The 27,769-nt window shown below is 49.1% G+C and overlaps 1 protein-coding gene across 1 annotated transcript in view; it reads left to right on the top strand.

The window, feature by feature from the left end:
• Nucleotides 1–952: 952 nt before the first annotated feature.
• ZNF618 (zinc finger protein 618) overlaps nt 953–27,769 on the top strand; it is a 164,826-nt gene continuing 138,009 nt past the window's right edge. The window contains exons 1-2 of the mRNA XM_086625442.1: nt 953–1,025; nt 3,341–4,245. Of these exons, the coding sequence (XP_086481568.1) occupies nt 953–1,025; nt 3,341–4,245 (978 nt within the window). The remainder of the gene's footprint in view (nt 1,026–3,340; nt 4,246–27,769) is intronic.

Here is a 27,769-nt window from a genome sequence, read left to right as displayed (position 1 = left end):
CCGAGGGACCCGTAGGCACCGGCAAAGGAGAGGACGAAAGGGATGGCAGCTAGAAAGGGAAGGAGCAGCTCAGTGCTGACGAGGACAAACACAATCCAACACTTCCTTTTATATAACCATGGGCAAACCTTTCCAATGAGCTTTAACGCCTCCGAGCGAAGCAAACAGACAGCGCTGGGGTCATCGAAAGTGAGGATTTTTCGTCTTTTTTTTTTTTTTTTTCTGGTTTCACAAATATCTTTGCAGATAGTGGGGATTATAGATAGCCCTTTTGCCATTTCCTGACTGTGGTTTGCCAACTCTGCCTTATTTACGGCAGCGCACGAGAAGCGTTTGGCCCCGGCGCGGGGCTCGGCTTCAGCGGTTCGGGCACAGAGTTCAGGCTTCGGAGCGGGCACTGAGACAGAGGGATCCCCCACGTCCCATCGGGATAACCTTTGGTGCAGATGAGCAAGCACCGTGGTGGGATTAAGAGGACTATTCTTGAGCAGTAATTTCCTCCTCCAGACTATTGAGCACGTACCCCGTGAAGAGGGTCATCTCGGGGAAACTGAGCACCAGTGCCTTATGCAGAATCCTCGTCACCTCGCCGGGCTTCGCCCGCACTGCGACACGGCTTTATCCTCGGCCACACTTCTGCAAAATGGAGTTAGTTGTGCCGTGCAACACGGCTTCCAGGGGCTGAGCGGCATCTTCCCTCACTCGTTCACCCAACAGCCTTCTCCTAACACCAACATCCTTGACTCAACAGCTCAAGCAGAGCTCTGCCCCGCAGCACACCGACTCCCAGGTGCTCCATCACGACAGACGCTGTGCGGGCAGGGACGCTCGTACAGAATAGCGATGGTTTGTGCTGCCAGCCCGAAAAATCCCTGCTGGGGTGAGACAGGCAAACCCAGCATGGCAAACGACCACCAAGCTTGTGGAACCAGCCCTCGCACGCAGGTGCACTATGACAATCTTTAATCATATTTATCACATCGGTTTCTTGCAGTTGGGACCCCACCTCCTCCCGCACATGGGAGGTGAGTGTCCACCACGAACCTACTGCTAGTTCCTACCAGGATGGCATTCCCAGTCTGCAGTGGCTGTAGAGCTTCCCTGGGAATGGGCAAGCATTACTGCTGCCCCATTTTACAGGTAGGAAAGCAGAAAGAAGTCACTGAGTTACCTGTGATAAGCCCGCTGCTGCACAGATGCCAAGGTCCCAGGAGGAATTCAAGGCTTCCAGGCTGGGAATTCTGTAGCCCTCCGCCCACAGACATCAGGAACTGGCATAAGAAGAGAAAAGAGATTGATCTTTATTGGAAAGCCAGTTTTGAAATGTGGTGGGGAGAGCTCCCGGCTGGAACGGGCCCGTAAAAAAGTAAAGATGTGGGTTTTCAGGCTCTGGTCACTGATCATGGGGAAGTTTTGAGAGAGAAAGTAAAAACTTGGCTCCAGTCAGGACAGAAGAACCCACTGAACGCTACTGGAGTGCCAGGCTGGCATGGCCAAAACGTCTGTCCCTAACACGCAGGAGAAAAGGCCACCTCATCATGAGGGACTTCAGCCTGAGTGACACGACGGATATCTCGTCCTGCCAGGATTAAAACACTCTTGGATGCCTTAGACCTAATCGATAGAAATTCCCTAACTCAAAATGTCTCGACTTGTAGAAATTCTGCATCCTCACCCCAAGAGAGGAGAACGGAGTCACCGCTTGATGGTATTTGTTATGCGTAACAGCCACGCGCGGCAGTAGAAACACACGCTGGTTTTGGAGGACCAATTTCACAAATCCAAGACCAACCAGCAGCCAAATCCCTCAGGAGGCTTCAGACTCCAAAATCTGACCAAGAACTGGCAGCTTTCTCCCGTGGAGCCCCAACCCCACCACCCAGCACCATGGCCGTGTTAGTTGGACAGCCGAAGTGGACTGCAAGGCCATTTTAAAAATACACAGGAAAAAGAAGACCTGGTTGGTGTCTCTGGCAGTTTCCTGGTTGCTGCTCAATTCCTGCCTCCGTTCTGTGTCCATGCTCAGAAGAAATGGAAGAAGGTTTGGTCTGAGGAAGCTTGGAGAGCTCAAATACTGCCCTTCCGGAGGGAAGAAAGACTCCAAAAGAAGGCAAAGGGATGATTTATCCACACGGCTCATGGACACGGGATGGCAGGAGCCTTTCCATGTCACAAATGAACCGGATGGGAGCAAACCAGGGCTAGGCTAGAGGAGAGTCACAGCTTCGTCTTCTAGCAGTGGAGGTGACAAACGGTTGGCCAAGCCACCATGAGTTGTGATGGATTCTCCATAGCTGAAGATGCTTCAAAGCACACAGTGAGGGCTCGAACCGGGCCCTTAGACATCACGGTGCACGGAAGGGTGGAGATCTGCAGGCTTTGGCTTCAGGAAGGAGGGCAGCGAGCAGGTTTCCCGAAGGCCGTTGAGGGTATCTCTACACACTTTCTCATCCTGCAAACTCCACGCCAAAGCACATTTTTTCCCAAACCTTCCTCAAACTATACTACTTCTGGCCCACGGAGGATTCCTTCTGGCTCCTCTTCACACCAACAGTGGGGGTGAAAGAGCCTCACGAGTGGGTTTTGCCTCTCGACTTCCCACATCCCTTCTAAGCTCATTTGGAAAACGTCTTCCCTTGCCCAACGTCCCCACCAATCTCCCTGCCTATTTGGATTTTTTCAGCTCTGTAATTACATTATCGGACTGTACAGCATATTAGAATGAAACCTGCATGAAAGACATTAAGAAAAATAAATTTGTGTTTTGCAATACCTTTGAAGCTATCTTTAGTCCGGGCAATGAGAACAAAATCAGCGTTTGACTCTCCACAAATTTTCCGGCTTCGTGGAGCTCCTGGGAATGAGGGTTGCATGGGCCAGGGCAGGGAAACCCGCGAGTTCAGATGATTTTATTAATACTATTAATAACTATTTTTGGCAGCGCTTCACAGGGGAGAAAAACACCAGGTATGCACAAGATGTAATTACGTTGATAGTCTGTGCTGCGCGTTTTGCAGGGGAAGGAAAGCACCGCGGTTTTTTCCTCTTTTTGGAGGAAACCAGCGAAGTTTGCTGGGCGGCACCGAGCGTCATGAGCACGTGCAGAGGAAAAGCTCTTTGCGGAGGGAGCCGGTGGCGGGATGAGTTCCGCATGAGGACGGGGAAAGACTTTTCCCCGTTTTAAATCCTGGCGAAGCAGCTCCCAAAGACGGGACGCGCCGTCGGCTGGGAGCCTCGGCGCTGGAAGGGCAGACTGGGCAGGGGGGCGAAGAGCGAGGGGAGGGCAGCGCTGCCCGGGTCTGCTCACACCCCGTTTCCCTCGGGGCCCGCTTGGCCCCAGGGCCCCCCCGCAGGCCCCGTGCCCGACGGCGCCGCTCGGGGAGGACGCTCGGGGGTGCCGTGCCGGACCCAGCGCCCTCAGCCCGGCTGCAGCCCGCCGGGCTCTCCCCCCGCCTCCCGCCTCGACGCCCCCAGGGCCGGGCGGGGGTGGCACAGACGAGGCGGGGGCCACCAGACCTGGGCGCGGGCTGCGGGACGAGGCCGCCCCGAGGTGCGGGCCGGGGTCCGCATCCCCCCCCCCTACACCTCCCCCCCGGCGTCGCCCGCGCGGGGCCACCCCACGGGGGGCGCCGCGGCGGCGGCCCCACGGCGCGGAGCGGCCCCGCGCCCGCCGGGCGGTGGCGGCGGCAGCGGCCGGGCTGTGCGGCCGCGGCGCGGCGGTGCCCGGCGCGGGGCCGGGCCGGGCCGGGGCCGCGCGGGGGCGGAGGGCAGCGCGGGGCCGGCCGGCGGCGCGGCGCGGCTCCCGCGCTGGGCCAGACTCAGCCCCTTTCTCCCGCCGCCGCTGGCTGCGAGCGCGCTGCGGCTGGAGCTGCCCCCAGAGCGGCTCGTGATGGCGGCGGCGGCGGCGGCGGCGGCGCGGGCTCGGCAGCGGGAGGCGCCCGCCCAGCCCTGCGCGCCGCGCCGCTAGCGGCAGCGCCCGTGCCCGCGGCGGCCGCCCCGGCCCATGCCCCCGGGGGGAAGGGGGGCTGCAGCAGCCCGGCGAGCCGCCCACCCGCGCAGCGGGGGCATCGCCCCCACTCGCCGCTCCTGGGAGGGCGGAAAGGAGGCAGCGGCGGCGGCGGCGGCGCCGGCATTGTGCGCGGCGGATCGCAGGCCCCGGCGGCGCGGGGCTCGCCTGCCTCCCGCCCCAGCCTCATGAACCAGCCGGACGGCTCCGCTCCGGCGGCGGCGGCGACGGGAGCGCAGGTACGGCGGCGGCCGGGCGGCGTGTCCCCCGGGGGGAGGCGGAGGGAGCGGGGAGGAAGGGAGAGAGAGAGAGAGAGAGAGGGAGGGAGGGCGGCAGCCGCAGCCGCCCCGTCGCGGAGCCCCCGCCGGCGGCGCTTTGGCGCAGTGCGCGGGGGGCGCCGCCGGGGCACGGCTCCCCGGACCGCCGCGGCCCGCACCGGCCCCGCCGACCCCCCTCGGACCGGGGCGGAAAACAAAGCGGCGCCCAGCAGCCATGTCGGCGGGGACGAGCCGCCGGCCGCGGCCCGGCCCGGCCCGTTGCCCGCACCCCGGCCCGCCCGCCCCCGGCCCGGCCCGGCCGGCCCCGCGCCCGCCGAGCTCCCTCTCGCCGCTCCCCCGCTCCCCTTCTCGGGGCTTTTTTTCTTTTTCTTCTTCTCTTTTCTTTTTTTTTTTACTCCCCCTCTTTTTCCTTCTCTAATTTTCCTCCCGAACCGTAGTTTTTTTTTTTCTTTTTTTTTTTTTTCCATTAAAACGACGCCACCTAGAGGAGAGTATTTCGTAAATAAAAAAAAAAAAAGAGAAATTAAAATTGAAAAAAAAAAAAAAAAAAGGAAATATTCTACTATTTCTTATTTTTTCAGGAAAGTTGGGGCCGGCGGGGCGGGGCCGGGGTCCCCCCACCGCAGCCCCCGGGCGCGGCCGTTCGCCCCACGAATTTCATTTTTGTCCCTTTGGAGGCAAAACCCAGCGAATATGTAAATGAAAATTAAGCTGGAATTTGAATGAATTCAGGTTCCCCCCCCCCCCCCCCCCCCAACCCCTTCTTCTGGAGGAAAACGGAGTCTGGGAGCAGCAGAGTGGTCGGGAATGAAAAGTAATTCAAGTTCGAGGTGGGCACCCCTGGGCGAGCTGCAATAAAATGATTAGTTTGGGAAAGTGGGAGAATTGCTGTAACGGAGCAATTATGAATTGTACTTCATTGTAATTTTGAACTTGTGCAGCACGCTGTGCCAAAACTGATTTTTTTTCCCCCCCTTTTTTTTTTTTTTTTCTGCAGTGCTTAAAGTTATTTGTTTCAAATGAGGAGTTTTGCAGGAAAAATTAGAGCACAGAAAATTTGCTGTGGACACACCCAAATTTTTTTTTTTTTTTTTTTGGTGATTTTGGATTTCATGCAAAACTGCTCTTAAACAATGAGGTTCTAAACACAGTCCAGGAAAACACGAGGACAAGCAAAATTAAGAGTCGAATGTCAGTTTTATTTTTGAATTTCTTGGCTTTTCTGATGGTTTCTCCTGGCATAATTAAAACATAGTTTCCAGCATTTAATTTCCGACTTCTTTTGTAAAGAAAAAAATTTCCATAGTAGGGTTTTTAGGTGGTTTTTTCTCTTCTTTTTTTAAACACACATGCTGTAACAACTCCAGATCCTGTGGATCATGTAAATCTAGTATTTACACAGGTTCATTATAAGGTCCGCCATGATATTATGAATATGCATAATTAACAATATTGTGAAAAAATAATTACAGATTCAGTGATTTTGATTTTTTTTTTTTTAACCAGTAAAACTAAAGTGCCTTTAAAAGGCTCAGCCATGATATTTTTCACAATTTCAAAATCCTTTTTCTCCTTGACTCTTACAATAAAGCCTTCCTGGAGTTTGAATCGAAAATCTTTTATTTTTTCATAATTTTGTTTTTGTTTTGTTTTGTTTTTTTTAAATGCTATTATGTTCCTATTATTTTGCTGTTACGGAGTGCCTGTGAGTTCTGGACTGTGCACACACTGGTTTATTATTGTAGGGTTGCCCTTGAATGCTGGGGTCTTGGTATTGATCTTTTTAAAAATAAATAACAAAAGAGCACTGAAACATGCATTGTTTCAAGAAAAACGCAATATAAGAGAGATACATGGCCTTTCCACCTAAAAGTGGGGGAGGGAGAGGAAGGGAAAGATTAGGTCAACATTGAGTTTTACCAACCTTGACACAGTCTCCTCTCTAAAATGGGGACAAAATAGCAAGATGGCTGGCTCCACAGCTGCAGCAGGTTTTTTTTTTTTTTTTTTGAAAAAAAGGCATTTTTAAATTTTGAACTCAGAAGTGAGTTTCTGGAGCTGCTGGGCACCCACCCACAAATGCTGAAATCCAAGCGCTTAAAAAAAATTAAAATTTCAATCCGGAATGAATTTTTAAATCTGAATCTCAAACCCCCGAAAAGTTTTGTTGTTTTTTTTTTTTTTTTTAATTATTTTGTGTTTTGATTTTTATTTCACTGTAAATTGATATTTGCTTGAAATTAGGCAGGAGTGGCTGGTGAATTCAGGGTTCTGGGGCTGGTTTTCACCCTCCTTCCTTTTATTTGTTTCACATTTTTGCTCAAAGGTGGGGGGGGGGAGCAATGGAAAAAATTTGCAAAGCAGGATAACTCTTGGGTGTAGGAGAAAATATTCTCAAATATGAACTTCATATTTTTATTTTTACATTTATTCCCCCCCCCCAAGAGGACCCACCCTCTTTGTGAATCTCTTTTTTTTAGCAAATAATGAAGTGAGTACCCGGGTGCCAGACCCGCGGTGGGGCAATTAGAGCAGGGTGGCACATAGGGGCAAAAATTACACACAGTGCTCCAAATTGGATTAAACAATCCCAGAGAAAATTTTATTCATGGTTTCATCCAGGAAGCTTTAACGTGGTGGCTTTTCCATATTCTTATACTCCAAGAATTCCCCTCTTTGAGCTGCACCCCGTAACTTTCACTTAACTCTATGATTATACCCAAAGAAACTGTTTAACTGTAATTGTAATTTTTTTTTTTTTTTAAGGTTTCATGCATTTTTTCCAAACAGCATCTTCTGACGCTGCTTTTTCTCTGCCCAACCCACAGCCTCACCCCGAGATCTGGGGAGCAGCAGCGTGGCCGTGCCTCGGGGTTGGGGGGGGGGGGGGGGGGCCACGGTGATGGGCGCTGCGTTCGAATTACCGATAATGACACATATTCCATTTTTGGGTCGCAACGCCAACATTTTACAGTTATATCTTTACAGTTTCTCGTGCTCTCCTGAAATACAGGAATGGAAACTTGAAGGGCCCTGGTTTTATCTCTGTTTTAACGTGTTTTCGGCTGCCGTGGGAATAAGTGAATTTTCTGTCGCTGTTTGAAGTGGGTTTGCGTGTTGCACGTCTCCTCTGCGGCGCTGCAAACGCGATGCCATAGTCCTCGCCTGCAACTTGGGGGGATGCTGTCGTGCCGTAGGTGTGCGCGCCGCAACCTTTGCAATCTTTTAACTCTCTGTATATCAGTTTCTTTTAAACAACGGCTTCCATTCTGTGTTCCGCCGGTGAGGAAGAGCTCGGGTTTTGAGGTTGTAACTGGTTTCTGAATCGAACCTTTCTGTGTGCCGGTGTCCTTCGAGGGGGAGCCTCCTCCTGCTTGAAAAAATTTTCATAATTTGTCATCGCAGTCTGCTTTCAGGGGGATTTATTTATTTATTTATTTATTTTATTTTATTTTATTTTTTTTTTCTTTTTCCTGGAAAGTTGATCAATATTTATCATTTTAAAAATTGCTGTTTGGCAGCCTGAGAAGGGGGAGGGGGAGGAAGGGAGCCCGGCAGAGCGATACCAACAGATTTCTCGTGACATAACTGAAATGTATTTTTTTAAAATAGAAAAATTTCAAGTACCTCATCCTCAGCGAGGATGCAAATAGACATATTTTCATCCCTGGCTGAAAATAGACATAATATTATTAAAGTAGTAGATAATATTTACACAAGTGCCGTATATAAAACCTTACGATGCTATTCGCATAACTCCAGAATAATTTAAATATATATCACTGCCATAATGCAACGCCACGAGCAGTTCGGTTCAGGGGCGCAGTCACGTGGCGCCGGTGATGCACAAGTCAAGTTTGCGATTATGCGAGTGCCGTAGTGCAATTAGCGTTCTAAAAACCAGATTAATTCTATTTCTTTATTTAATTCTTTATTTATTTTTGTTGGGTCGAAGCCTGCTGGAAGGGTCGTGCCGATATGGATTTGGGATTTGTGCCTGCTTCTTTTGCCTGTTGAAGGATTTGGACCTTCCCACCGTGGCATGGTGGGGCCGGGTCCCCGGTTCTGGCTCCTGGGCTGGTCCCCATGGCATGGCTCCCCATGGCCACGTTGGCCCCGGGCGGGTGAGTCGTGTTGGGGCTCGCACCTTCCGGGGTCATTGCCACGGCGGGTTGAGCCGCCGGCGGTCCCGGCTTGAGCATCTCGGGCATCGCTGGGATTTCGGGAGTGGCACGGTGCAGGTGTTATCCGCGTAGGGGAGCGCGTGGTCGCCCACCCCGCGTGGCTCCCGTGGGGCTCCCTGCACACATGGAGCATCTCGCGCGTGCGGAGAGTTTGCTGGATCCCATTTTGCCGGCTGCTGTCCGCAGGACGCCGCGGGTCGCTCCGGTTCTCGCGTGGCTCCACGTAAGCGGTTATTTGTGCCCTAATCGTGCCGCGGGCTGTGGAACGGGCAGAGTGAGCCCCGTGGTCGTGGGGAGCTGCCCGGAGTCAGGACCTTTGTCAGAGGTGCCGTTTGCAGGATCGGGCCCTGTTTGCGCGTGCCGTGCTGAGCGCGGACGGAGCGGGCAGGAGGGGCAGGGGTGCTTGGGCAGGGGCTGCCAGCGCGGCTGGAGGTGGCGGTTGCTTTTTGGTGAGGGACGTGAGTAAATGGCACCGGGAGATATTTATTTCTTGTAATTCCTAAATTTCCGAGCATATAGCGTTACGTATATTTAGAATTTCGCATTTACAAATTCGGTTTGGCCATACCGCGTTTTCTGGGGAAGAAGTTTCTAATTTTTAAAGGTCTTTTATGGATTAATTGCTAGTCATCTGCCTCCTTTTTGCTTTTGTTTGGTTCCTTGAATGTCTCTTGATTATTTTGTACTATGTGATGCCAATTTAGTGGTTAACTAGTATGCAAACTACATCTGGACGTGTTGACTTTGCATTAACAATCATTGGTTTGTGTGGAGCGAGGGAGTAGAAATGAATGACGCTGTTTACCGTGGATCGTGTATGAAAAATAACCATTTGCCATGTGTCTTTCCTCAGTGGCACGTGGCTCTGGTGCGGCATGTCACAGCGGCTCGGCCTCCTCGGCACTCGAGAGAGAGCTGAGTTTTTGGTCCGTGGCACCAGGAGCGAGAAGGGGGACCCGGGAAGGCAGTGGCACGTGGTGTACGGCGAAGGGATCGAGTACGTGCCCTGCGTGGGATGGGCACGGCCCGTGGCTCCCGCTTGCCTTGGTTGGCTCTGGGGACAGGGGTAAAGTTGTAGCAGGAAGGGAGTGGAAAGAAATTAATATATATAACACATAATATAATATTGTAATATATAATGTAATATTAAACATACGATACAATATATAACATACACTATAAAACACAATATTCATAGATTTCTAGGTTGGAAAAGACCTTAGAGATCATCGAGTCCAACATACAATAAATATATAACATGCACTAGAAAACACACAATATAATATAAAACATACTATGAAACACACAATGTGATATGAAACATGCAATAAATATATAACATATACTATAGGACACACAATATAATGTCAAACATACCATATAATATATAATGTAGACTATAGGACACACAGTATACCATGAAACAATGCAATATATAGTATGTGCTATAGAACATGATATAATGAAAAACATACGATATATGACATATACTATAGAACACACAATATAATGTCAAACATACCATACAATATATAGCATATAGTATAGAACGCAATATAATGTCAGACATGCAATATGGTATATAAAATATGCTATAGAACACACAATATGTAACATAATATATAACATATATAGAGAGAGCTTTTCATTTGGGGACGTAATCGAGAGCGTGCAACATGTCATAATCACAAATAATAAGCAGCGGGTTGGGTTGATGGGTGGCTTCAGCGACAGCTGGTTCTCCGCAGAGCCCGTGGCCGCAGCGGCACGGTCGGCTCCGGCTGGAGCAGAGTTCGGTGCCTCCCATCCCGGCCTCGTCTCGGGGAAGCTGAGATGCACCCGTAGCTGCTGCACGTGAGTCATGGGATGTCGGAGGCATCCCTACGCGCTTGTGTCTTCTTCAGAAGAAGGGAAGGGCTGGAGGACATGCCCTGTCTGTGGAGCATGAGATACCATGCTGGAGGTGCCAGAGCTGCCATGCCGTGCTCCTTGGACAGGCTGTTTGTGACGGCAGGGTTGCTTTCCCTTGGTTGACATTGGATACTGAGACCTTGAATCAGTCCTCCCACAGTCCCAGGGCTTAGGTGCTGTCTCCCGTTGCTGTTGGTGGGACTGCGGTGGCGGGTGAAGCTGAGCATGAGCATTGGTCTTCCTTTTAGGCTGAGTTGGCAGCTTTGGCTCTTCCCGTGCAGAGATGACTTTGCTGGCCTCCAAAACGTGCATTTGGTGGTGGTCAGATACCAAGATGATGGATATAGTTCATCTCCTGTATTGTGGGTTTTGTACACCAACACTGTTGAGTGTGTAAATGCATGTGGAGGTGCCAGGCAAGCTACATGAGAGCTTTTCTGAGTTTCTTGTGTTTTACTTACTGGAGCATCTGTTTGCTGTTCCCCAAGCAAGCTGTGTAAGACGTGGCAGAACAAGGAGGTTAAGTAGAGAAAGTCCTTCTCTGTACCCTTTGAAAGCATAACTGCAAAGAAGTTTCTTGTCCAGAGAGGTGTGTTTGGGGGAATGGTGCAGCGTTGAGGGTGTGAGTTGTGTAGAAGTGAGATGAACAGATTAGACCCTGCACCCCCACTTAAACCCCCTCTGTACCCGTACAGGAGAGTTTTTGTGCTCTGCACCTTTCGGGTGTTTTTTGGCGATCGATGGGCAGGTCACTCCGGTTCGCGGAGCGGTCTGCGAGCGCTCGTGCCAGCACACGGGAAGGCTTTGCTCTGGCTGGGACACTGCGTTGGGGGGCTCGGGGAGTGGAGGTGGGGGGCACAGGGCACTGAATCCTCATGCCTGTGCCCCCGTGGGTGCCAATGGACCCGGATGGCTCTGGGATGAGGTCAGGGCAGAGTTTCCAGCTCCTGCCAGATGCTGAGACTTGTGCTGCCTCCAGGGAAGCTGGAGGCCACGCAGCCCGTTTGGGATGAAATTGCAGATCTCTGGGACAGCCTGGGCGGGTGAGGGGCTGCGCACACCCTGCAGAGAGCCCGGGGTGGCTGTGAGTGATGCTTTTTGGTGGTGGGACTGGTGTCACTGTACCAGTTCCTCTGCTGCGGTGGCTCTTCTGGGGAGTCTTTCTCCTCTGTGTTTGTTTCTCTGACCCATATTGCCCAGGTGCTCTTCAGTGTGGGTATGGAAAGGTTTAGCTGGTGAACTGTACCTGCAAAAATGTAATGATGCAGGCCGGGCCTTCCCTGCGTGTAATTCATAGAATCACAGAATGGTTTGGGTTGGAAGGGACCTCAAAGATCATCTAGTTCCAACACCCCTGCCATGGACAGGGACACCTTCTACTAGGTCAAGTTTCTCAAAGCCTCATCCAGCCTGGCCTTGAACACTCCCAAGGATGGGGCATCTACAACTTCTCTGGGCAACCTGTTCCAGTGATTCACTCTGCTCCTGTTTGTTTTGTATCTGTTTGGCTGGTGCAGTGTGAAAAATGATGCTGGAAGTGGAAAAGCGGTGGTGGAGATTTTGCTGGCGCTGATAAAGGGCTGACACAGGGAAAGATGAATGTCGGCGCGTGGAGCAGAGGCTGGTGGCTGCTGGAGCTGTCGACGAGGCACCATATATGTGAGGGATCGATACGTGTGTGAACGTGTCCGTGCGTGTGGACATGTCTGAGAGATGGGACTCATCGACGCAGAGCACAGGTCTGGGGTGAGTCTGGGATGCCGCGTGGTCCGTATCGACACGGAGCTCCTCAACCAGAGGAGACAGACCAGCCAGACCAGCCTCCTGACCAGAGGAGTCAGACCTCAGCCAGCCATCGGTGTCCTCTGTGCTGTTTTAGAGATCACGGATGTTATCACACAAGGTCCAGTATCTCAGCAAGTGGCAGGAGTGGGAACAGCCGTGTTTGTCAGACCATTCCATCGGCAGTGGGCCGAGCAAGCACACGTGCGCTCGACAGCTGCCATGGGCTGGACACGGTCATATCCTGGTGCTGGTGCCTTGATGGCACCACCGCACTTCCAGGGTCTTCAGGTTTTAATTCCTGTTGTGATTTCATTTTACTACGTACACTGAGGCAGCAAGTAATTTTTCGAAAGTTAATTTTTCACTCCGTGTGGGTGTCGGTATCCTTTCCTGCCCGAAAATAGCAACAGGAATGAGTTTTGAGAAGTTGAGCGTGCTTGTGTTGAAGGCCTGTCATTTAGGTTCTGCTTCCAGTATGTCGAGAACAATTTTAGTACAACTATTTAATTGCTTTAGACCTGTTTTTAGAAGTATTAAACCTCAGTTTTGAAAACTCTACGACCAAAGCCACGACTCTGCTGGCGTGGGAGAGCTGGGAGGGGAACCTGGAGGAAAACCTGAAGCGATGTGGGTTGACCCCGTTGGGAGCCAAGCGTGGTCGTGGTCCAGGGCTCGGGGCGCTGTGGAGCCCTTGGGGTGCACACTTGAAATTCAGTTGTCCATATTTTGGTGAGGTTTTTTATTTGTTACTATTTTGATTACTTAGAATCATAGAATCATGGAATGGTTTGGGTTGGAAGGGACCTCAAAGATCATCTAGTTCCAACCCCCCTGCCATGGGCAGGGAAATCCTCCACTACACCAGGTTGCTCAAAGCCCCATCCAACCTGGCCTTGAACACTTCCAGGGATGGGGCAGCCACAACTTCTCTGGGCAACCTGTGCCAGTACCTCACCACCCTCAATGTAAAGAATTTCTTTCTTATATCTAACCTAAATCTCCCCTCTTTCAGTTTAAATCCATTGCCCCTTGTCCTATCACTACACACCCTTGTAAAAAGCCCCTCCCCAGCTTTCCTGTAGCCCCTTTAGGCACTGGAAGGCTGCTATAAGATCACCCCGGAGCCTTCTCTTCTCCAGGCTGAACAGCCCCAACTCTCTCAGCCTGTCTCCATAGCAGAGATATCTTCATACTTGGCCGCATGAGGGGAGGATGAAGCCCTATTTCAGCAGATTTGTACAATTCCCTATATTAAGTCTGCAGACTGTTGGGTGTAGTTTGGGAACCGAGCTGGGAGTGTCCTGGCCGACAGCGTGCAGCCACCCTGGTGGGTCCCTGCTTGAAACCCAGGAACAGCTACTGCGTCTGGGTGTAAATCTGTCGCTGGAGGTCTGATGTGTTGTAACCTATGGGCTGCAAATCCTGAGCTTTTTTGTACCGGCATCTGGGATATTTGTAATTTCAAGGGTGGGAAGGGATGGTTGTGAGGACACAAGATAATTATTTGCTGGAAACAAAATACCTTTTTGGATTTCTGTGTGTTTTTGAAACCCGTGTAGGGAGTCACAGCTGGATTTGGATTGGGCTGGTAGCAGAAGGGATCTGAAAATCCCCTTGGGAATCAGCGGGCTTTCTCTTTGCAGTCAGGTGATGCTGTCGACAGGAGCCCGCGTTGGGCTCTTGAGATGCTCAAGTGCATCCTTGGGATGACAGCGAGGGACCGGGTGGGACCTGGCAGTCAGTGGCCCGGGGGTTGCCGGGGTGGGCGCTTGGCGGTGGGTGTGAGCTGGTGGGACTGGTGCGGGCTGGCACAGCTGGAGATGAACTTGGCCAGCAAAGGAATTGATAATTGAACACCAGGAAGACCGTCCCTGGGTGTATTATGACTCTCTGTCAAGTTTAGACTGCTTTGGGGCACGTGGCTTCGGCTGTCTGGCTGTGGTTAATACCACCGAGGGATGCTACGTATTAACTCTGAGGGAGGGATATTTTTACCTTCTTATCTGTCTTTATTTTAGAGGCCTATAAATTTGGCTGGTTGATGATAACAGCAGTTAGAATTAGCGTTTCTCCTTAATCAGGTTTGTTGGGACACTGGCAGACGGCCTTGGAGGGGGACCTGCTCCGCCGCGAGCCAGGGAGGACTCTGGGCGAGAAATAGAAAATGCAAATGTATGCAAAGGAATTGCATTAGGTGGAGGCAAAATACATCTGGAGCAAGTTTGCAGGATCCAAGTTGTATCGCACGTGGTCCGAGAGCAGCGATGCAATTCCCGCTCCTGGAAGCGGCTCGGAGGCGTTGGAGGGATGTAGGCATGAGTCCAGTGGAGCATCCTCAGTGGAAATAGTGTTGCTATTCAAAAATGAGAAAAAAGACCCACAATGGAGAAAAATAAGAGCCTTTTCCTGAAACTTTGCATATATTTAATTTTAATTTTTTTTTTTTTTAATGCCTTAGTCTTAATTGGTTTAGTTGCTAAAAAATAGATTCGCTGAGAGTGCTCTGGTTGCTCTTGGTTTCTGCTAACGCAGAGGAGATGATGGTCCCACGTTGTGGGTGTTTGCCTGACTCGTCGCTGTTTGTGCCTTCCTGCTTTTTACGGGGAGCTCTTTGGTCTTCCTGCTCCAGCATAAACACCGTTTGCGAGCGTAGTTCATTAGGTGGTGGTTAAAATGTATAAAATCAAACGTTCCTGTCTACTGTAAGCAGACGTATGTCTAAGTTTTACAAATTAACCTAATTAAATATATATGTAGAAATTGATGATATTCAGCTCCTAGCATAAGGTACGCAATTAGCATCCTTGGAGCCAGGAAGGAATTTTCCATTTCTATCTTGACTTTTCCTCATAGGATGTGTGGCGGAGGGTTTTTTTAATTTTATTTTTACTCTTCAATGCTTTAATTTTTGTTCTGCTTAGGAATTCACTTAGGGACCAGTCCTGCAGGGAGTTAGGCTTGTGGTTAAATTTCCCCACAAATATCTTCGACTGAAGTCAGTGAAATGGTACCTAATTCCTACCCTTTGGACTCGGCAGGACAGAAGGATTTCGTTCCGTTAAGTGACTACTATCATGAGCAAAATACCATTCTGGAGGAAAAATGGCATTAGAATATTTACATTTTTTAAGCCTCTTCCTTCCTCTCACCCAAAAATAGCAAAAAAAAAAAAAATTATCTGTCTCCTCTGGATTTATGTAATTTTCAAGTGTTTGGCCAACGTTGTTTCCAGAACACACCGTCCCTCTACCTTAACTCTCTCCATGGCAAGAGAGCCCTTTCGCAGTAAATACAAGCAATATATTCCATTAATACATGCTTTAATTTAGAAATATTGTGGCACCAGGAATAATACATTTTAGTTCCTTTTCTGCCAAAGTGTTGAGCTGTGGTTTTTTTTTTTGATATTTAAAGTTTGATCACGTTATAATAGTTTATGTTATAAATAATCATTTGGTCTATTTTGCATATCAATAGTTGGGTCCATTTTATTCACAAAAAGCCTTTTTTCCCCCATAAACATCCCACTGTTCCATCCCAGAAGGTGCTCTTTCTTAGCAAAACCAACAAAGTAAGTGACGTTCCCAGCTCAGCTATTTTAATGATCCCACAAACCCAAAAAAGCCATAGGAAATGTTTCAAAAGCAAACTGCAGAAACTTTATTTTTATTTTTTGGACATCATCACTTTTGAACTTTTTGCCCAATTATTTTTGTTAGATTTTTCCGAGTAGACATCGCAGCGAGCTGTAAACCTGAAGAATTTGGGGCCGTTCTTTCTTTCTGGAGATAGTTCAGGCGTTTCAGACGTGACCCAAAGCTGCCTTGAAGAGCATCCCCCAGCGAAGCTGGAGACCCAGCGAACGCGCTGGCTCCGTTACTGGTTTCTGTGTGAGAACTGTTAGTAATTCTGCATGAGGAAGGGGAGATGTTGGATCATAACCGTTTTTCCCTTCTTGGACACCTCTATGAATCCACCCTCCAGTGTTTTCCTTCCACTTGCTGCATTGCTGTATTTCCCTGTCTCTGTACTTTGAGGCAGAGGAAGTTTTACCCTAAGCCACAGCTCCAGATCCATCCATTTGCACGAGCTCCCCGCTGTCTTTTACCTCTGTCCTGTGTAACTCCAGGTATGGGACAGATGATTTACTAATAATAACTTGATTTCCTGCTCCGGCAGGTCTAGCATCCAGCTGTTTCTTTCTTACCTCTGCTTCACAGCGCTGTGCCCACCCTTTGGAGGCTCCTCATATCTCGTCCCCAGGTCGTCCTGCAGCCCCTCGTTAGGTGGGTTTGCAGTAGCCTGGCGTTGGCGTTGCTGACCGCCGAGGCAATGAGTTGGATAATTGCAGCATCTGGAATTTATTTAGGCAAATGGGAGCGTGAAAAATATTTGCTTTCCCTTGCTCGTGAGGTTTTTTTTTGGGGTTTAGCTCCGTGCTTTGGGAAGCAACAACCAGCCGTCCTGCCTGCCCCTTCTCCCTGCCCGCCCTTGGGGTGCTGCTCCTCAGGGCTGTTCGTAGGCACCCTGCGCACCGCGGGAGCTTCTCTCGGTCACCCTCCTTTCATGGAATCATCAGTTCATTGATCAGAGAATCATCAGTCTCCTTTGCTTCCTTTCTTCCCATTTTATTTCTGCAGTTGCTTTCGAGGTGGACCCACCAGAACTCTGCTCCCTGCTATGGACACAGCTTTGTGCATCGGAACGTTCTCTGTTTCTTTGCTCGCAACCAGTCGTTGCCGGGTGCCGCTGGACGCGCGCTGGAGAGGTGCCCTTGGCGGCTCCTCGGCTGCCTTTGTGAATGCCAACGTCTAATTTAGGGACCTTGATTTGCTGTATATTGTTGGTTGATCTTTGAGGTCCCTTCCAACCCGTAACATTCTATGATTCTATGGTCTTCCTTGGTGCACGGAGCAGATGACTGTGAGACCCCACTGTGATAACAAACTATTCCTGCCCTTTATTTTCCATCTTCTAATCAGTCGTTAATCAATGAGATGACTTCTTTATCCCGTGCACACGAAAGTATTGCGAGTGCATTTGCTGTAAGAGCCTTCGTAGACAAAATTTATCCAAGGCTTTTTGGGAACCCAGGGATGTTACGCCGCTCCCTCAGCCGTTTCTCCTTGCACGTTGACCCTGGCCAACGGTCCTTAGAGCTTAGTGAGTTATGATGATCTACAGAAGCCATGTTGACTCCTGGTGTTTCCTTTTTGTCTGTGTGAACGCTGATTTTTATTTGTTATTTTTTTTAATTACTGTTTGTACTAATTTTTCTGCTACAGAAGTGAAGCTCTGTGGTTCATAGTTCCTTGGATCTCTTCTGTAGCTCTTCTGAAACGGCAGAATTGCTTTCATTACTTTCTGGTTCTTAGGTCCTGAGGTTGATACCAGTGGTTTTGTGGTAGCTAGGTAATTTTAATAGCTTAATGCCTTTCAGACTTTTGGATGGATACTGTCCAGCCCTTTAGATGTTTTTTTTTTTTCCTGTTAATTTTACTAGGCAGGTCTACACCTTTTTCTGGTGACCCAGCGGTTCAAGGCAGATGTTCAGCTTGTACCTGATGAAGGAAGAGTCCGGGAGGGGAATTGCTGAGCCCTTTCACAAGTGAGCACTGGTGCAAAGAAGTTTAATTTTTGTCCTGTGGTTTTATCTTTCTTCAGTGCTTGATTGCTACCAGAATCTGTCAGACTTGTGGTGCTTGTATGTTTGATTTTTATTTTATTTTTTAAAAAGAAAGGTTTTATTCCTTCAGCAGTCTTTTTCTGGATTGGCTTTTTACACCTTTAAGTGTGGCTTCCTTGAGTTTACATTCTTGTAATTTTTATTTCTTTCTGAGGATGTCTTTTTGTTTCTCCCATTAAACTGTGCTTATTTATTTAACAAGCGCCCTTTGGTAGGTGATAACCATCTTCTCCAAGTTCTCCACCTCTGCAAGCCCTTTTAGCTGCCCTGTTAATACTCTTCTAACATGTTTTCCCATTTAAGTACCTTTTCTTTAGTTGAGTGTTACTGTAATGGACTTTTTTTGTGTGGCTTTCTGAAGACTTTGGGGTTTGACTGGGTGATGGGCCCTACAGCAGGGCTGGGTTTTGGTGGTATGTCTTGAGTCACATCTATGCGACCAGCCCCAGAGGGTCCAGGAGAAGCAGGGCTGAACATGGGTTGAGGAATTCCATGGAGACGGTACCTCCATCCCTGGCAATGCCTGGTTTCCTCCTGCTTATGCCAAGGCTCATTGTCCATGAACAGCAGAGCAGGACTCCTGGGCAGCTCCGTTTCCCAACGTGCATTGGATGAGGACACAGTGCGGGGAGAGGTCCTACATGTGACCTGGAGCATCATGTCTGCATTGAACCTGGTTTCACGTGTGCGAGTCTCTGGGCGTTTAACTGAATTCTCCCATTGTCATAGAATCATAGACTGGTTTGGATTGGAAGGGACCTTCAAGATCATCCGGTTCCAACCCCCCTGCCATGGGCAGGGACACCTTCCACCACACCAGGTTGCTCAAAGCCTCATCCAACCTGGCTTTGAACAATCCCAGGGATGGGGAAGCCACAACTGCTCTAGGCAACCTGTCCCAGTGTCTCACCACCTTCAGAGGGAAGAATTTCTTCCTTAGATCTAACTGAAATCTCCTCTTTTCAGTTTAAATCCATTGCCCTTTGTCTTGTTACTACATGCCCTTGCAAAAAGCCCCTCTCCAGCTTTTTATCATCATTGTATTTTCTGCCCTGGCAGAGACCTGCGGCCTTTCGGGTGTTCCTTGGCATTTTGTAGACACTGTCACCATCTTTCTCTGCTCTCCGATGCTGTAGGTGTGTTTGGCATTTCTTGGATGGGATTCCAGTCCATAAAGGTTCTCTGCTACCTACTGGCATAATAATTGTGTTTAAGTTTTTGGGCTGCGCTTTGCTTATCTGTCAACACAACTCCATCATTCCTACATAATGTGGGTATGGACCGTAATGCCTTGAGTCTTTTGTTTCCTACCTGAATTTTGATAAAGTTTTTCAGGGATACGGTACATTTATGACCTCATCAATAGAAAATGCCTCACTCAAACTGCTTGTTCTCCTACTTTTGTTTGATTTTTCTCAGGCTTTAGTTTAAATAGGCCTTTATACGCTGGCATCTGTTTTCATTTTGGTTTTGATGGTGTCTGGCTTTCTCGTAGGGGCTCCGTCCCCTTTGCTGTAAGCTCTCCTAATCACACCTTGCAACCCCCTGAACCTGCCGGGACCTACAGGTGGGTCCTCATGGGATTTCACAAAAAGGCACCGCGTGGGTCCCGAGCTTTACTTTTTTAGGATCTGGTGTCCTTTGTGTCATTCATGGGTGCTTTTTAGCAAAGGGTGGTCGCTGCCATGAAACGAGAACCATCGTTTGGGTTTAAAATGACTCTAAAACGAGGATGCAGCTTGTGTTGTGCGGGACCTTGAGCTCCCCTGTCCCACTGCCCACCATGTGTGAGCTGGGCAGGGCTGCGCTGGTGAGAATTAAAATAAAAAGAAAAAGAAAAAAAAAAGGAGTAATAAAAGGAAGAGATGACAGTTATCCTTGAGTTAGAAGTGCAGAAAATTGATAAAGGAAGTTAAAAACACAAGGGAGAAAATCTCTGACTGTCAGTGCAAGGAACAGTATGAAAGTGTTTGTATTAGGAACAAAAGAAATTCTAATAATGGTTTGTGTAGACTTATCACAACTGAGGGAAGGTAAAATGCATAATAAAGCAGAAAAACTAGGCATGTTTCATAAATATTGCTGTTCCCTCTTTGTAAGGAAGGGGTATGATGTGCTGCTGTGCCCAGGGTGGGTGCTGAGCACAGGCTGAGAGATGGGAGCGTGTGGATGATGTTTGCTGGGGACTCTGCGGGATCTGACTATTGGGTTTCCATCTTTTTTCTCCTCCTGTGCCACTTAGACACAGTCAGAATATTCCAGAAAATTTACCGACTGCTGTAGTGGTACCATGTGAGCCTGACATCGGTTTGGGGATAAGGACCGAGAAAGCCCAAGAGTGCACGAAGTGTAGAGGAGGAGATGATGGGACTATCAAATTGGGTTTGTTCTTCAGCAGACATGATGGAGGATGTGTCATTGGCCAAACCGGTGAAATGGTTTGGTGTCGTGCACCAAAATTCTGTCTGGTAGCTGATGTGGAACAGGTTGTGAAGAGGCTCTCGGATGACCACATGCGTTGCTGATGGCCCCATGAGGTCCAGCCGCACGGTGCTGGGGGCTAATGGTCATCCTTGCAGATGTCCGAAGGGTTGGTGGAGGTAAGGTAATGAGGGAGTGTAGCTGTTCAGAGGGGTTCAGGTTATTGATTCATAGATTCATAGATTTCTAGGTTGGAAAAGACCTTAGAGATCATCGAGTCCAACCGTCCCTAATCCGCATTAAACCATATCCCTAAGTAGATCATCCACCCTATTCTTAAACACATCCAGGGATGAGGACTCAACCACCTCCCTGGGCAGCCTATTCCAGTGGCTGACAACCCTTTCAGAGAAGAAATACTTCCTAACATCCAACCTGAATCTCCCCTGACTATTGGTTAGTCTCCATCGGATGGTCTTTGTTTGATACGATGAATCGTAGGATTTGTGCATCCGGAGGTGAGAGGTGGAGGGAATGCTTTTGGGATGGGGAGACTGGAGAGGAGAAGAGATGCTAAAGCAGGATTTGGGGTGACAAAGGGGCAACTGCTGCAGCATAAGCAACGACACCGGGACTGTGGGAATGGGGTAGTGCAAACCACGGGTGTGCGGAACAGGGGAGCTGTGTGACCACAGCTGTTCGCTCTGCTCCTGTGGCTTCTGCTTTAGCACAAGATCCTCAGTTTCAGTTCTCTAAGAGATGCTGAAAAGCTGGAGAAGACACAGACCGTGTGAGGGGAGTGAAGCCATTCAAGGAGTCAAAGGAAATACTCAGTGGAATTTGTTCCTAAACATCTGGGGAAGTCCACCATATTTTGGGAAACTCTCCCTGACAGTACGAGTCTGAGGGGGAGCAGAAAAATCTCACTTGTTGATTTTTATCTTCATGGAACCAGTTCTCCATGGATTTAAGAGACCTTCGTTTTAGCAAACCGCGTAGCAAGAAACAATACCTGGAAGCTGGATCCAAACACTCAGATGACAAAATGAAGACGCAAAAATATTTTTAAGAGTAGGGGGTGGGAATTTAGAAGAGCAGGAGAGATGAGCTGTCCGTAGCGGGGCAAGCGTGGACGCTGCGGATCTCCGTGCTCCTGCGTGTTCTCCGTGTCTCTGTGCTACACGTTTCGGGGTTTTCTGGCAGAGCTTAGTGGTCAGCCAGGGGAGACCTGCTGTCTTACAAAGAATGGCTATTCTGTGCTTCAAACAAAAGATCTCGCTTTCTGTCCCGCTCTTTTCGGATCCTGTTTCCCAGTGTCCAGTAGCAGATGGTTGGGGAAGGATTATAAGGAACAGAGACAATATTGAGTGAGCCTCCCTTTAATATACTCTCTCCCTCCTGCTGAATGGACCCGAAATTGCTCTCACTTCCAAACCCTAAGGGATGCTCCCAAACCTCCGGTGCCAACGTCGGACCATTGCACGTGCGCGCACACCCCCTGGCATAAGCGCTTGCATGAAACCAAAGTGCTTGCAACTGTTTTTTCCCCCTAGTAGAGATATAACTAACGACATCCATAGGTAATCTCCTGTAACATGGAGCACAAAAGGCTATTTGTTTACTTTTTCAGGCAGGAAATGGTAATGAATAAGGTAGTTAAGGAACACATGGGACACAGTCATTAATAATCTGCTTAATATTCCTAATGCAAAAGCGATAGGCAAAGCAGTGGAGGGAAGTGTGCCTAGAGCAATATATAAAAAGTATGGATTTTTCCTTATGGGCTGGAGCAGACTTCGTTCCCACTCCCAGATACAAGGGAAGTGTACTGCAGAAAAAAGACGGGAGGTATTTACAAACTACTGTAGAGATCAGAGAGGAAATTTCCCCTGGTTAAGTCTGAAATCAGGCAAAAAGCAGCAACGGAGCTGAGGTGGCTGAGTGAAGATGTAAACAGTATTAGGAGCAGTAAGCAGCAGGCTTTTAAAAAGCATAAACAGTCTGGTAAGGAGGAGGATAGGAAGATCTATTAAAATAAGCAGAAGGCAGTTAAAAGGGTAATTAGGAAGGCAAAAAGAAATAGAGAAGATCTAATTGCTAAGAATATTTTGACTTCAAAGGGTTCTTTAGATCTATTCAGAGCAGAGAGAAGCTAGCAGAGGAAGCTTGTCCACTGACGATGATGATGATAGCGATTGGAGGCGGGAGATATGGGAATGGTGTATTGTAAGTGAGCTGTTTAATGCCTTGGTAGGTGTTTTTGCCTCTGGTCTGTGCTAGGCATGCCGGCAACCAGGACCCAGTTTGTGTCACGTGCTGGGAACTCCAGGGTCACCAAAGGGAGCTGCAAACCACTTGGGCATGTTCATTTTGTGCAGATACTGTTGTTACACTAAGGGGTATGTGCAGCTTGCCAAGAAGCTTGGAAGTCTTCTCGTTGCAGAAGAAAAATGCCTCGTTGCTGCAGTCACCTGCCAAGTGCAGAGGTGACCTCATGCCACAGAGATACTGAAGGATCAGCTTTTTCTTATGACCTTCATGACTGTCGGGTACATATATATATGTGTGTGTATTTATATCTGCATATATTTGCATATATACAAAGATCATCCGAGGACTGGAGCACTTCTGCTATGGAGACAGGCTGAGAGAGTTGGGGTTGTTCAGTCTGGAGAAGAGAAGGCTCCAGGGAGACCTTCTAGCAGCCTTCTAGTACCTAAAGGGGCTACAAGAAAGCTGGAGAGGGGCTTTGGACAAGGGTGTGTAGTGACAGGGCAGGGGGCAATGGCTTTAAACTGAAAGAGGGGAGATTTAGATTGGATGTAAGGAAGAAATTTTTTACATTGAGGGTGGTGAGACACTGGACCAGGTTGCCCAGAGAAGCTGTGGCTGCCCCATCCCTGGAAGTGTTCAAGGCCAGGTTGGATGAGGCTTTGAGCACCCTGGTGTAGTGGAATGTGTCCCTGCCCATGGCAGGGGGATTGGAACTAGATGATCTTTGAGGTCCCTTCCACCCCAAACTGTTCTATAATTCTATGATATTGTGTGAGTGTATATATAAATATTTTTCACAGAAACACAAAGCTTGTCATCTGCAAGCGGGCATTCCTGGTAAAAATTGTTATTTTTGTGTATGTGTGTTTGTTGTATACTTTGCCTCCAAAATCCTCCCTCTCTAAGCTCAACAGGCACATAAATCGGAAAAAAAGATAATGCCACAAATGAAATGTGTTCTGGCTAGAAGCTCATGAGTCTTGTGCATAAAAACCTGCGGACAATTTATGCAGTTACTCGGTAAGCTCACTAGATTTTCCTTTTTATGGTCTACGGAAGGGGCCTGGAAGCTTTGATCAAAGTTGCTTTTCTCAGCAAGCTGCCCTTGCAGTAGAGCTGGAGTGCTACAAACGCCTTTGTGTAAGTAATTAAAACCCGTCTTCTATCTTGATATCACACTGTGGTTAATGTTCCTCTGACACAAACGGGTTGACTTTAACACGCTGGGAAACCGGAGATTCTTCTGGTGGCTGATGGAGGGGCGGACGGGTCTGTGGGCTCCTCTCTGCCCGCTCCCCCTCATTCGGAGAGTGGGATTAGCAACGCCACAAGATCTTGTTTTGTTCTGGTTTTTGTGTTTAAGGGAGTGGATTCCATGTGTTACTACGCCGGATAAATTGTCACAGCCTGCGGCAGGGAGGCTGTCCCAGCGGTGGACACCTCCCGTTGGGTCCTTGCCCCATCATCGCTGGCTGGTTGAGGGCGTTTCTGGAGTCCAGGGTTTGAATTCCTGCCTTTCAACAAATTTGAGAGGAAACGAGCAGCGTTCCAGGCGGCTGCAGTGCACGGCTCTGCAGTCGCGTTCCCGGGGTGCTGTGGTCGCACGGGCAGTGCCGCGCCAACACGCTGAGGTTCCGTGTCCGCGAGCGCTGAGCGGCTGGTGTCGCATCCCGACTGGAGGGTGGAATTCGCCTTGTCGGGAGTGCGACCAGACCTATTGTTCGCAGATGATGGCTTGTCCCATAGAACATGACAACACTTACGCAGAGCGTTTCAGCTTGCCGGGGTGTGTGGAGCTCAGGGTTGCCAACTCCGTCTGCTTGAATGAGGTGTCCAGCTGTGCACGGCGTTGATGCTGCTCTCCACACGGCCCACACCACGTGTCTTCCTCCCGGAGAGGCCTTTGGGCCTCCTGGTTGCTGTTCCCTTGCACAACCCTTCCTTTCTTTGCAGGCAGTGAAATAGCAAGATCCTTCTTCGACATAAAGCATAGCAGCCTTCCAGTGCCTAGAGGGGCTACAAGAAAGCTGGAGAGGGACTTTTTACAAGAGCATGTAGTGACAGGACAAGGGGCGATGGATTGAAACTAAAAGAGGGGAGATTTCGATTAGATCTAAGGAGGAAATTCTTCCCTCTGAGGGTGGTGAGGCACTGGAACAGGTTGCCCAGAGAAGCTGTGGCTGCCCCATCCCTGGAAGTGTTCAAGGCCAGGTTGGATGAGGCTTTGAGCAACCTGGTGTAGTGGAAGGTGTCCCTGCCCATGGCAGAGGCCTTGGAACTAGATAGTCTTTGACGTCCCTTCCAGCCCAAACCATTCTATGATTCTATAAATGAGCTGGTGGGGTGGGAGAGCGGCCGCAGTGCCCTGGATTCACACCTTGGGGTTTGGGTGTAACGAGCAGATGAGTAGTTTGCACATTTCCTGATGGCAGCAGGATAGTATTCTTTAAGCTGTTATGTTTCTAATGGAGTGGATAAATGTCCTAAATATCAAATACTTAAGTTTTCAAATGGAATTTGAGAGGTTTCATATTGAACATTATTAGCCCAGATAAGAAGTTATAGTCTTTAGAGTGAAAGACCTTCTCTTATAGAGAAAAAGCTTAGCATTGATATTGGGCAAGTTCCAACAGATCCAGAGTGGATGCTTTCCGTGTGCCCACACTGTTTTAATATTAAACCCCTGTATTTTCACCTGCATTAAGTGCTAATGAGAGTAGGGTGTCTTTTGGCCTGAATGGGAGATAAAGCAAGACAAGAGTGCGCCGTGTCCGTCCTTGTGCTCTGCTTTCCTCTTCTCCTCGAATCCGATATCCTTCAACTTTGTATTTCATTCGACCAAATTATGATCAGAGGAAAATGGTAATTTGATTCAAGGACAGAAGAGTTAAATTAAAGTCGAAACCCAGTATGTGGGAGATACTTGTGCAAAAGTAATGTTGCTCTTGAGGAAAAGCTTTTGTAAACCAGCAGCTGTAATCGGCCAGAGAGGAAGTTGTGTGCTGTACTGGGAAAGAAAAGGAGGGATACGGAGTCCTGGAGCCATCAGCCCAAAGAAGAGACGAAAGTGAGAGATCCTGATGGAGGGAATGGTTTGCTGATGAGATGTGGTTAGTGCACTGAGGCTCGCTGGAGCTGGCACCGCTGCTGTTTCCGAATCACCGCCGGCTTTGGAGAGCAAAGGGAACATACTGCTTGCCAGCGTGCCTGCAGCAGAGGACCCGCGCGCGTTCCAGCTTCTCGGAGTGTGTTTATGTGGTGCAGACTCGGTATCGGTAACGCACGTGGGTGACGAGAAGACCTTGCAGTAAGTGTTCAGATGTGAGAGGATGTGGAAGTGCCCAACCTCAGGGCCCTGTGTCTGACCTACCTTGTTGGACCTAAGATTGCCTTGTAGGAAAAGCAGAACTGCGTCCTGAGTAGTGAAAACTTGAAATTTTGGCAGACCTGGTCTCAAATTCTTTGTTTTCCCTGCAGTGATCTAGGGTTAGCTAGCCAGCTTTGCTGTCTCCACCCCAGGGTTGACTGCTGCAGCTACCAAACTGACGGTGCTTGTTGTCAGATGACCTCCTCTGAGAGCAGGAGTGACCAGGAGGTGGTGGTTTTCACTGAACACAGGGGCTGAAGTTGGAACAAGAGCAAACCAGAAGATGTGACTTGGTTGTAGAACTGTAGAGCAGTTAAGCTCTGGGGAAGAATGGGCAGGGCTTGTTGTGTCGCTTGGCTTGGATGTGCAGCAGGGCAGGACTCTCGTATCGACTCTTCTGGTTCAGTAATTGGAAAAGGAAAAACGTGAACAAACCCTAGAGAAAGTTTCAGATGTTGTGGCCTGTCTTTCTTCCTCTTCGTGGAAGATAATTGAGGAAGGAAGCTTGAAAATGAGATTAGTCTGTTGTCTAGACTGTGTCAGAGCTTCTTTCTCTGTTTCTGTAGCCTCCTAGGAAGTTCATCCTTGGTATTTGCTGTGAGATTATGGAGCCACAAATGTGCTGTGAAGGGACACCTTCTGCCCACCATCAGCTGGACAGGGAAGGATGTACAGGATCTGGTACTCTCAAGAAGCTTCTTCTGTTACAGCAGCCACAGAGGACTTTGAGGCTGCTTTTGCCATGGTGCAGCGAGGCCGGGAGGTTTTATTCCTGTCTGTAGACGGACAGTAAGAGGTGCCCAAGGAAGACTGTGTGGTTCATCGAGACATGAAGGCTCTCTGTCTCAGAGGAGCCCAAACCTGTCCGGGAGGCACCACAGCCATGTGTTGTGTCATGCACAGGCTGGGCTGCCAGCTTGGGGTTCAGCTTTGGCCAGGGCACGTTTGCAGGGTCGGTGCAGGAAAAATTTGTCTCTTTCCATGGTGCAGATTTGCCATAAGCACCTTTCTCAAACCACACAAAGACTCAGCTCCGGGGTCATTTTATTAAGGCTCAGGTCAACCCCAAGGCTACGGCTCCTGGCTCTTTGGGATAAGATCCCACTGGAGTGTTCAGATGGAGGGTGCATTTCTGTGAACTTGCAGGATCTTTCTTTTGAACGTCTGCAGTTCTTGCCTGTGACAATACAAGGTGTTTGATACAGAGTCTGAGTGGTGGTTCAGCGTTGGAAGTTGTGCCAGTGATACGAAGCAAAGGAAGAAGCAGGAGATGACAGTCTGTGTGTTTTCCGAAGGGTTGAAGAACAGGGATGCTCGGGGACTCTGCTGGATAGGTCACACCGCGCTGCCGTGGTATGAGGGGTCTCAGGGCGGGCGTGGGTAGGAGAAGGGAGAAAATTGATGGAGGAGGTGGGAGAAAACCAAGAGTGAGATGGATGTGCAATGTTTCTAAGATGTGGTGATACAATTAATTTAGGGTCAGCCTTGTTGATGGAACTCAACAATTTGATCATCAAAACGCATGTGAAAATGAAATCTCTCTACAGTGCTGATACCTCTGCTCTCTCCCCATGCGCTTCGATGGGAAACGTGTCTTCCATCAGGCCAAATGCAAATGAAATGGGGAAGGAAGGAGAGACTGAAAGGAGTCTCCTAATGACAGTGCCTTTGGGGTCACGGCACAGGTGTGAGTGGCTCCAGCAGCATCGCTTTGGAATGCAGGAGGCCTGTTGGGACTCCTTGCTCTCAGGAGACCTTGCTCTGGGAGACCCGAATGCGTCTCTGAAGCTCAGTTCCTCACAGGGGAGAGGTAGTTGTGTAGATCTTCTGCCTGTAGGACCAGTCACAATGGATGAG

The sequence above is a fragment of the Tauraco erythrolophus genome, chromosome 22, assembly GCF_009769465.1.
Source record: "Tauraco erythrolophus isolate bTauEry1 chromosome 22, bTauEry1.pri, whole genome shotgun sequence".
NCBI lineage: Eukaryota > Metazoa > Chordata > Aves > Musophagiformes > Musophagidae > Tauraco > Tauraco erythrolophus.
Note: the sequence above shows the minus strand (reverse complement) of the source record. Positions and strands in the feature narration are given on the sequence as shown.